This window comes from Heptranchias perlo, chromosome 29 (genome assembly GCF_035084215.1).
Source record: "Heptranchias perlo isolate sHepPer1 chromosome 29, sHepPer1.hap1, whole genome shotgun sequence".
Lineage (NCBI taxonomy): Eukaryota > Metazoa > Chordata > Chondrichthyes > Hexanchiformes > Hexanchidae > Heptranchias > Heptranchias perlo.
In genome coordinates this window covers 23,820,148-23,832,006 of record NC_090353.1, presented here as the reverse complement: position 1 = coordinate 23,832,006, position 11,859 = coordinate 23,820,148, and the positions used below count along the sequence as shown (strand labels likewise).

At 39.7% G+C, this 11,859-nt stretch overlaps 1 protein-coding gene across 6 annotated transcripts in view; it reads right to left on the bottom strand.

Annotated features, from left to right (window-relative positions):
• Positions 1-1,169: 1,169 nt before the first annotated feature.
• LOC137299508 (DNA ligase 1-like) overlaps positions 1,170-11,859 on the bottom strand; it is a 34,562-nt gene continuing 23,872 nt past the window's right edge. For all 6 annotated transcript variants that reach the window (XM_067968295.1, XM_067968296.1, XM_067968298.1 and 3 more), the window contains 3 exons: positions 11,388-11,531; positions 10,729-10,805; positions 1,170-2,596 (listed from right to left, as the gene is read on the bottom strand). In XM_067968295.1, the coding sequence (XP_067824396.1) occupies positions 1,886-2,596; positions 10,729-10,805; positions 11,388-11,531 (932 nt within the window). In that variant the 3' untranslated portion in view covers positions 1,170-1,885. The remainder of the gene's footprint in view (positions 2,597-10,728; positions 10,806-11,387; positions 11,532-11,859) is intronic.

Sequence of the window (11,859 nt, the reverse complement as noted above, 5' to 3'; positions counted from 1 at the left end):
TGTGCAGCATTACCATGGAAAATATCTTGCAACTTTTCAATAAAATACAGCAATTTAAAGTTGAGACAGTGGCCTCAAGTCAGGTAATAATAGAAATTTATAATAGGAATCTAGAGCATGACTCAGGTTGCCATGGCGTGATGCTCCTGGTGCCTTGGCTTTATGCTGTGCAAAAATGTATGTTTGTGACAGTCTTAACAGTAAGTTGGAGCATGAGGGGATATTTCACATGAATACATGGACAGGAAACCTAACAATAAGCCTGACAAAAGCATTAGAACATTTTCACATCAGTAACTGACTCATCAGTTTCAGTGGTTAGGATTGTTGGTCCATTTTGGAATTGATCCAAATGGAGTTAATTCTCACTTGCTTGGATTTGGATACTTTAGAATTCACACCATTCAAAGCAATTTGGATTCAGGTGATAGTGAGGTGGCAGTGACATAGGACCACATATAACAAAGTGGACATTATTGTAGGCAAATGTTATTATACAAACACTTAGTGTGCTCTTATCCAATTTGTCTATTTTAACAGAAGTATTAGCATCTTTATGTGTTCATATGTTACCATTGCAGACAGTAATTACTATTCATTACAGGATCATATAACAGGCTACATATAGAATAAGAAGCTAGCCCTGTAACAGGTTACAAACATGAATATTAATTATTATTATAATAAAGAAAAAACATGGAGACAACAGGGAAAGAGAAGGACTGAGGCAGTAAGGGAGGGTAAGTGTGAAAACATGGAGTTAACTGTGGACAGGCCAGAAAGGGGAGGGTAGGAGGGACAGAAACAATGAGATGAGTTAGGGCTGACAACACTTGGAGTATCCATCAGCAATCCCAGCCAGGTGTCAGATCGCTGAGCCCTGATATCTAGATTATAAAGATTAAAAGGTGCTTGTAAATCATTTTTATATACAATACATTAATCTTTTTTGAAAGCTTTGTAACATGCAGTAGCAATTGATTTCTCATTTTCCCTACTGGTAACAGTCCGATGACTCAGTTATCGCCCTGAATGCAATGATGTCTCATGCAACACATTTGCAGAAAAGTCTACACCAAAAAAGACAAAGAGAACACAGAGAGGTGAAACTATATAATCCATCGAGAGAGAATATCAGAGCACAAAAACAGCTGCAGCAGACTCTAATATAATAATAGTAAACAAACTCTTGCATTTATTATCCTGCTCCTCCCTGTGATGTGAAACATGCAGTAAGTAGAAACATACAATATATATTTACTGCTGCCAAAAAAAAAATTGAAGGTTGGGGCTGGGATTCTGACTTTGAGCCTCTGGTTGGATGTACAGTGCTATAATGCTAGAGCTACCAGGTTATTCTTGTTTTGCTTCCTTTACACTGGTACAGACAGAGAGATCTACTCATAGAGGAAAAGGAATAAAGATAGTTTTACCCAGAATATTTACTATAGTATGATCCACTGACAGAATATCAGAGCACAAATACATATAGTATACTATACTATATAGTATGTGATTCAGCAAACAGGGATCTCAAATAGAATAAAGCATTCCACTTCCCCTTTTACTCATTCCTTACTCCAGTGTGGATATTACAGAACCACACATTGTTGCCTCATTATTCAATTGTATTTGCTTCAAATAATTAAAACACCTCAGAGGCAGCAGTTGTATTAAAAAGTGTTTACTTCACATACCAGTAAATAACCTTATTTGCCATGAGGAGATTTTTATTTGGTGCAACAATAACTGTACTTTTATTTAGAAACATCACGCTTCACGGATATAAACTAACATTTCTGTTTAGATTTTTCATGTATGGTGGAAATATTTTCTAGTCACTGCAGCTAGTAGTGAATGCATGTAACTTGGAACTTGAACCTAATTAGTCGTGTTTTTTACTTTCTTTGAATTTATTTTTGGCAAAATGCTTTCCCATGCCACCCTTCTTATAAATTTTTTCACCTCCATAATGTTTACTCCGTTTGATCACTCTATATTTATTATATTCTTTATGCACTTTGTAATCATGTTTTTTGTTGTCATCTTGCTTAACGAAATACTTATGCTTCTCAAAGTCTTTATGATGGCCTTGGTGTTTTCTGTATGTTTCTTGTTTAGCATTTTTCTCATGTCTTCTTGGAAAACTGTGCTGATTAAATTTACTCTCCTTATCACATCCCTCTTCTTTGCCCTTGGAAAGCTTCTTGCCATCTCCTTCTTTGAAATGCTGCTCTTGGTAGCCTTGGTGGCCTCTGTGTTTTTCCTCCTTGTGCTCTTTTTTGAAGTACTTATCAACTTTCTTTTCAAATTCAGTCTTGTGATCTTTCTTATCCTTACTGAACCTGGGTTCTGAGTCTTTATCTCTTGGCTTATGACCACTTTTAATGCTTTTGATCTCTTTAATATGTGCAGGGATCTGCTTTTTATCAGCTGTCTCAACCTTGCAGCCTCCTGGCTTTCCCTTGACCATGATACACGGCTTTTTCAAATCTGCACTGACAGGAGTTTGAGGAGGAAGCTTTTTCTCAAGTTCAGTGATGGCTTTCTCAGTTTCTGAAATCAGTACCTGATCCTTTAGCATTGTCCTTTCTGCCTGGTAAAAGAAAACCAAAATATTATATGTTCTGAAAGAAATTGTGTTTACCATTCAGCATTAGATTACAGGTAGGCTGAAGGGAAAAAGTACTAATTGGAGGAGAATTATTGTAAAACCAGTAACACAGCCACAGTTTCACTTTGGCTCTGAACTTCTTCCATACTTCTTTCACTCAGTTTAGTCTAAATACTGCAGTTATTTTGTAAAAAGACTTCAGAAAATGGTCCTGCAATGCCAACTCCTGCCTTGTTTATATGGCAGGGCATTATCCACAATACTAGTTCTATATTTCGTAAACTGTGCATCCACGAACCTGTCTTGGTTTGGAGCGAAGTATTGTCAGTTGGGAAAGTGGGATAGGTGGGCCTGAATATCAATGTTAGAACATAAGAACATAAGAAATTGGAGCAGGAGTAGGCCAATCGGCCCCTCGAGCCTGCTCCGCCATTCAATAAGATCATGGCTGATCTGATCCCAACCACAAATCTAAAGAACACAAGAAGTAGGAGCAGGACCCGGCCACACAGCCCCTGGGCCCTCTCCGCCACCCACAGGGCATTGACCGATCCGAACTCAGCTTCACGTCCAATTTCCTGCCCGCTCCCCATAACCCCTAATTCCCTTTACTTCTAGGAAACTGTCTATTTCTGTTTTAAATTTATCTAATGATGTAGCTTCCACAGCTTCCTGGGGCAGCAAATTCCACAGACCTACCACCCTCTGAGTGAAGAAGTTTCTCCTCATCTCAGTTTTGAAAGAGCAGCCCCTTATTCTAAGATTATGCCCCCTAGTTCTAGTTTCACCCATCTTTGGGAACATCCTTACTGCATCCACCCGATCAAGACCCTTCACAATCTTATATGTTTCAATAAGATCGCCTCTCATTCTTCTGAACTCCAATGAGTAGAGTCCCAATCTACTCAACCTCTCCTCATATGTCCGCCCCCTCATCCCCGGGATTAACCGAGTGAATCTTCTTTGTACTGCCTCGAGAGCAAGTATGTCTTTTCTTAAGTATGGAGACCAAAACTGTATGCAGTATTCCAGGTGCGGTCTCACCAATACCTTATATAACTGCAGCAATACCTCCTTGTTTTTATATTCTATCCCCCTAGCAATAAAAGCCAACATTCCGTTGGCTTTCTTGATCACCTGCTGCACCTGCATACCAACTTTTTGATTTTCTTGCACTAGGACCCCCAGATCCCTTTGTACTGCAGTACTTTCCAGTCTCTCGCCATTAAGAAAATAACTTGCTCTCTGATTTTTCCTGCCAAAGTGCATAACCTCACATTTTCCAATATTATATTGCATCTGCCAAATCTCCGCCCACTCACCCAGCCTGTCTATATCCCCTTGCAGGTTTTTTATGTCCTCCTCACTCTCTACTTTCCCTCCCATCTTTGTATCATCTGCAAATTTTGATATGTTGCACTCGGTCCCCTCCTCCAAATTGTTAATATAGATTGTAAAGAGTTGGGGACCCAGCACCGACCTCTGTGGAACACCACTGGTTACTGGTTGCCAGTCCGAAAATGAACCATTTATCCCAACTCTCTGCTTCCTGTTCGATAACCAATCCTCCACCCATGCCAGAATATTACCCCCAATCCCGTGATTTTTTATCTTAAGTAATAATCTTTTATGTGGCACCTTGTCGAATGCCTTCTGGAAGTCTAAATACACTACGTCCACTGGTTCCCCTTTATCCACCCTATACGTTATATCCTCGAAGAACTCAAGCAAATTTGTCAGACATGACTTCCCCTTCATAAAGCCATGCTGACTTTGTCCTATTAAATTATGCTTATCTAAATGTTCCGTTACTGTCTCCTTAATAATAGACTCCAAAATTTTACCCACCACAGATGTTAAGCTAACTGGCCTATAATTTCCAGCCTTCTGCCTACTACCCTTTTTAAATAACGGTGTTACATTAGCAGTTTTCCAATCTGCCGGGACCTCTCCTGAGTCCAGGGAATTTTGGAAAACTATCACCAAAGCATCCACAATCCCTACTGCCACTTCCCTCAAGACCCTAGGATGGAAGCCATCAGGTCCAGGGGATTTATCCGCCTTGAGTCCCATTATTTTACTGAGTACCATCTCCTGAGTGATTTTAATCGTATTTAGCTCCTCCCCCCCGAGAGTCCCCTGTTTGTCCAGTGTTGGGATATTCTTAGTGTCCTCTACTGTAAAGACTGAAACAAAATATTTGTTCAGCATTTTTGCCATCTCCATGTTTCCCACCATTAATTTCCCGGTCTCATCCTCTAAGGGACCTATGTTTGCCTTAGCCACCCTTTTTCTTTTTATATAACTGTAGAAACTCTTGCTATCTGTTTTTATATTTTTTGCTAATTTCTTTTCATAATCTAACTTCCCTTTCTTAATCAATCCTTTAGTTACTTTTTGCTGTCTTTTGAAGAATTCCCAATCTTCTATCCTCCCACTAAGTTTGGCTACCTTATATGTCCTTGTTTTTAGTCGGATACTATCCTTGATTTCTTTACTTAGCCACAGATGGCTGTCATTTCTTTTACACCCTTTTTTCCTCAGTGGAATATATTTATTTTGAAAGTTGTAAAATAACTCCCTAAATGAACACCACTGCTCATGTACCGTCTTACCCTTTAATCTATTTTCCCAGTCCACTTTAATCAATTCCGCTCTCATACCATCATAGTCTCCTTTATTCAAGCTCAGTACGCTTGTTTGAGAATCAACCTTCTCACCCTCTAATTGGATATGGAATTCAACCATGTTGTGGTCGCTCGTTCCAAGGGGATCCTTAACTAGGACATTATTAATTAATCCTGACTCATTACACAGGACCAGGTCCAAGGTTGCCTGCCCCCTTGTAGGATCAGTTACATACTGCTCAAGAAATCCATCCCTGATGCACTCAATGAACTCGTCCTCAAGGCTGCTCTGCCCAATTTGATTTGTCCAGTTAATATGATAATTAAAATCCCCCATAATTATGGCTGTTCCCTTATTACATGCCCCGACTATCTCCTGATTAATACTTCTTCCAGCAGTGTTGCAACTATTAGGAGGCCTATATACTACGCCCACTAATGTTTTTTTTCCCTTATTATTCCTTATCTCCACCCAAACTGTTTCATTATCTTGATGCTTTGTCCCAATATCATTTCTCTGTATTACAGTGATTCCTTCCTTTATTAACATAGCCACCCCACCTCCCCTTCCTTCCTGCCTGTCCTTCCTGATTGTTAAATACCCTGGCATATTTAATTCCCAGTCGTTGTCACCCTGCAGCCATGTTTCTGTAATGGCCACAAGATCATACCCATACGTAGTTATTTGTGCCGTTAACTTGTCCATTTTATTACGAATGCTACATGCATTCAGATAAAGAACTTTCAAATCTGTTTTGTGATGCTTAGTTCCTGCTTTTTCCTTTTTTAACACTTTACCTATTACTCCATACCTTCTGTCCCTTCCTGTTACGCTTTCCTCTCTCTCCCTGCTCAGGTTCCCAACCCCCTCCTTAGTGGGTAGCCTCACCTGCTGGGAGTGCATATCAGGAAATTGCAGGTATCTTCTGCACAATTCTCCATCCATTCATTAGGAAGAAAGGAACATGGGAACAGGAGTAGACCATTCACCCCCATGAGCCTGTTCTGCCATTCAATTAGACCATGGCTGCTCTGTATCTTAAAATGGGAGTGCACCTGCGAGTTCCCGAAATGCATTTCTTCCAGGGAAGACTTCCTGCTGGGAGTGCGATTTCAAAGAATCAGCTCTATAAATCTATTCCTAAGTACTCGCCTTACTAACCTCCTTGAGAACACCCCTTCACAAAATTCAGTTAATGTAGAACTCCATGACATGAGTCCTTTCTTGCACTGGTTACAGTAGAAACACAAAGAAGATAACTGAGTGACTAACCTCTGTTTAAGTAAACTCGATTTGAAATTAAATAGATTGTCAAGAAAGGGAACACGTAATGGAATTTTCTTTTCTATTTTTTAAATGGCAAATAAACTTTTCATTAATCATGGATCTTGTCATGGTGAATACATCAGCAATACTTATTGCAATATGTGTAGCTTTCAGAGACTACAGTCATAAAGATTAAATAATTAAGGTTGTGTATCATTACAATTTTCCAAAAGTTGTCTTCGAAGATATTTAATTGCTTTGGGTACACGGACTACCATCCATAGACATGTCACAGAATATAGAAGCAAAATTGTTACTACTATGCATCTATTCCTGTAGGGTCATATTATTCATTTCCAGAACGGCATGTTTTACTAAGAGAAAATGTAACAGTTTATATCATGTATCAAATTCTACATTGTACACTGAATGGGACTGAAAAAGGGCAGATCCTCCTGACTAACTTCCTTGATTTTTTTTGAAGAACTAACGTTCCACGTGTATATTGGAAGCCCTATGATATAATATACCTAAACTTCTAGAAAGTGTTTGATAAAGATTCACATGAAAGGCTGCTCCACAAGGCAGTGGGAATCCTAGGTAAAACTTGGAGATGGATAGGGAATCGGCTCTACGAGACGAAGCGGCAGGTTCTATTTAAGGGAGTGATACTGGGTTGTGGAGATATACTGAATGGAGTGTCCCAGGGATTAGTACTGGAGCCCGTGACATTTCTGATCTAAATAAATGCTCTGGAGTCAAAAACATAATGTAAGTTGGTCAACTTCGCAATTGATACTAAACTGGGGGAGGGGGTGGGGGGCGGTGGAGGGTTAGTAGAAACTAATAAAGTAGTTAAGGAATTACAGAAACTCCTAGGTAATATTTGCAAGTAGGCAGAACTATGAAAGGTAAAATTTAATACAGATAAGTGTACAGTTGTAAATACACTGAAAGAAAAAAGGGTTAGAGTAAATCTTTGGATGGTTTTCATGTTAATAACAGCCTGATCTCAAAATAATATATGGTGTATCTGTCTATCTATGACTGTATTTTTCTTTTACAAAATAACACTTGTGACCATGGAAGTTCAGTATACTTATATATTAGTAAAAATTATCTACTTCACTTGGGTGTGACATCTACATTTGAGAAAAGTACAATATACAAGCACTTGCAGACACTATATTACTACATTTTATATTGAAAACAATCATTTAGAATATTTGCCTTGAGTAACAGTCACTTGGTAATTATCATTTTATAGTAACTCATGGATACTGCAGCAGCTAGAGACCAACACTTCCAGAGTTTAAAAATAACTGAAGTCAAAAAATCTGTTACCTTACATTAGAAATCTTGGCCAAAATTTTACCTCGGAAAAATGGGTGGGTTGGGGGCAGGGGCAGTAAAAATGTTAGAAGTCTAAAACCCACCCCCAACCCACCAATTTCCGGTTTTAACGGAGGCGGGACGAGAGGTGAGCGACCAAACTGCTCTCAGGAGGAGGGTCGGTCACTAAAAGCTTTCAAGGAGGCTGCGGGCTTCCATTTTTACAGCTTTTTTATTTTTAACTCCTGGGGGCCGGGATTCCCAGGCCTTCTACTTCACGCCACGTGAGAGGAGGGGAGAAGGCCTGAATCAGAAGGTGAGTGCCTTAATTGCACTGCTTGTGGGCCCGGAGGAGCAGGAGTGTTTCCTCCAGGCCCAACAAGCCTACCTGCAGTGAACCCCCCCCAACGATCCACGAACCCAACCCCATGATCTCCAACCCCCCCACCTGATGATTTCTGACCCCTCCATGATCTCCGAACCCCCCACGATCTCTGACTCTCCCCACGATCTATGACCCCCCCGTGACTCCCAATGACTCCCGACCGCCCGATAACCCCCAACGACTCCCGATGACTCCCTACCCCGATGACTCCCGACCCCGATCCTGATGACTCCTAACCATCCGATGACCCCCAACCCCAACCCTTTGATGGCCCCCGGCCCTGACCCCCCTGATGACTCCCGACCCCACCCCAATGACCGGCCCCTACCCCCCAATCTAAGACTTACCTTCTCTCATTCGCTTCCTTTTCTCCCGTCCACCTGTCAATCAGGCTGGCCTGTCGGGCGGGAAACTGACAAAAAAAAAGACGCCCTTACGTCAAAATCGTAAGGACGTCCGGGAAACCCAGAAGTATGGGTTTCCCGTCAGGAAGTCCCTCCCACTGCCATTTTCCTGGCTCTGAGTAAAAATTTAGGCCCTTATGTGTGCACACACTTCCTCTACAAAACCTTACTTCCTGTTGTCACATTCTTGTGTCAACTTTGTGCCATTATTAATTGCTATGTCCATATTTTTAATGGAAACTATCTATGTAAATCTGTTACACTATAATTGCAACCTCGCCAGTGTTTATACTCTGGTGCTTCTGTTTGTGTTTTCCAGCTTGTAATGTAGAGAAACTCCTTTGCACCAGCCAACTATACTTCTCTGTTTCCCAAATTGTGGTAAGTTTTGCTACTTAACCACAAATAGTAATGTAAAATCAAAGTTTTACATAAAAATAAGGACATTGAAATGGAGACTAAATTCTGTCTGTGTGCTATGTTCTAATTATCTCCCACCCTCTAACCCCATTTCACCTGAAGATTATTCTTGGTCTTGACTCCCCCTCAGCTTCCTCAACAGGGAGGTATTCCACTCCCTGAATGTACAGATTGTGTGTGACAATGTGTAAAGGATCCTACTTCAACACCAAATATACTGGAAGTTGTCATGATGCATTTATACTCACTGACCACTTTAGTGAAGAAAATCATGTCAATGGATGGCATGTAGATGACAAAGCCTACCTCCTGCTCCCATGGATAATGATCTCATCAAGACTGGCCCAAATAGCAGCAGAGGACAGCCAAGAGGCACATGCCTCTACAGAAGTGGTCATTGAGAGGACCATCAGGGACTTAAAAGGCCGATTTTGCTGCTGAGGTAGGAGGGAGGAGCTTTGCAGTATGCTTCATTTTTGCATCATGAATAGTTGTATGTAGCCTGCTGTGCCCTGCACAGCTTCGACATATGAAAGGCCATCTTAACCCTCCCAACTGCACAGTTCCCACCAGGCGTGATGAGGTTAAAATTGGCCCTTTTATTGGTCCTTGCAGACTTATTCCTTTACCTGTTCAATCTTTTCTCCCCACCAGCATCAATCTCATTTCCTATAACCTCGAGTGTTACTGAGTGAAATAGTTCTGGATTTGCTCTTTGGCCAACTATAAATGATCCTCTACCAATTCCACTCTTGTTTAATATTTTTCTGCCTGGGTTTCCCACCTACAATCCTTACCTTTCTCTCTATCAGCCTCTGTCTTTGTCCTTACCAGTATTTGTTTTTTCCCCTTAGCCTAAAGTCTTTTCTTCTTACTCAGCTCATCTTGTTCCCTATCCATCCTAATTTTATACCTTTGCTAGCTGCTGAATAGATCATAGCATAGTTTTCACTTCCAGACCCCAATTCAACTTATTAAGAAATGTAATAACATCTTTAATGCTATGTCAATTTATTGTAAAGAACATTAAAACTTTGAAGCCCAATGTTCATAAATCACAACATACAGACCAGACCCTAATGCAAGAAATCATTGATAGTGACAAATTTGATACATTAAAGATTAGTTCACTGGATTATGTGATGGCAGAGGAAGGTTTTAATAACTACTTTATTACCAAGATTAGGGAATTTGTCAGTAAATTCAGAAAACTAATCAATAAATTAATCAACAAAATTTGTTTCTGTTCATAACAGGGGTCAATGATTATGTTTTCTGGTTTAATTAACAGATATCAAAAAATTCCAGAATTAATCAATATTCTGAAAGTTACTAACAGATGCTGGCAAATCTTATAATCACATATAAATGGGCTGAGACTATTGATGGTTACAATTTAATGACCAGATCCAGAGTTGTTGACAGAGAAATTAATATCAACTTCATACAAAAAGAGTCACTATGCTTTTCATACAGTCAGGATTTTCTATTAAAAATACAATCAAATACAATATATCAATCAATAAAAATATTGGACTGTCTGGTTGGCATATTTGTTAACGAGCTTAAAACAATTAAAACATAAGCTTCCATCTTTTTAGGAAAACTGTAGAATGTTATAGAATCTTAGAAGATTCTTCTAAAAAGAGTATAATAACAATTTAAAGGAACCTTCTTACCAATTTCAAATCTTCATCATCAAGAAGTCCGCTGTCAGAATACACCAACACAGGTTCATCATCTACTTCAAAAATACCTGTAAAAATAGTCAGTATGAGACAACCGTGCTATATGCAAACTATATAAATATAATATAAACTATATACTGAGGTCTACATTCAACACTCAGCCCACAGGATGGTCATTTCCACCACTTTAACCTTTATTTTCTCTTTAAAGATTCTACTTTCATGTCTTTTATCATGACATTGTTACATCATAAGATAAGTTTTGATAAAGGAGGCTTTTTGGTTAGGTCCTTCCAGAATAGCAACCCTACTGGCTCCCATTACAGAATCCCACTGTTTCTTAAACTAATCAGTGACCTGGCCTAAACCACCAATCTTACAACCTGTTCCATCTATTGATCACCCTCTGTGTAAAGAAATACTTTGTGACATCTATCCCAAATTTGCCTTTTATAACCCTGGACCTGTGCCTTCATGCCCTGCTGCACTAGCATATCAGAAATTATTTTCCCAATGTTACTTTTGCTATCCCTTTTATGTCATTGCATCCATGTCAATGTAACCCCGTGTTTAACGGAAAGTGGTTGAACTTGCTACATCTACCTGGAGGCTTCAAAATTCTAAAGGCTTCATCCAGTAGTAGTGCTTACCTACAATCAGCTGGACACCCATGCTGAAAACCACGATCACTGCAGCAACTATAATGCATCTATTCAAGGTGATACATGCCCAGGGGTCCTCTTCAGCAACATGCTTTGCTTGAATTTTTTCAACAGCCACTTTTTGCAACTTCACTGACAAAGGAAAGACAGAAAAAGTAGCTTTTTCTCCATTGCTTTTGTTCACTGCCTTTTCTTATTACTTTCTTTCACAGTATTAGTGGCAGCAGAAATAAAAACATGCACCATTGGGCTAGCATTGCCAGAGGAACAATGGTTAATTGTACTCTTAAGTCCACTGTTGGCTGTAAAGCACTTTGGAACATCCTGAGGTCATGAAAAGCACTATATGAATGCAAGTCTTTCTTTTCTTTTTCACTTCCTTTGTCCCCGTTCAGGTAGTGATTACAAGATTGAGTCTAATTGAGAAGTTCAAATAGTGTAATAATTCACAAAAGGGACG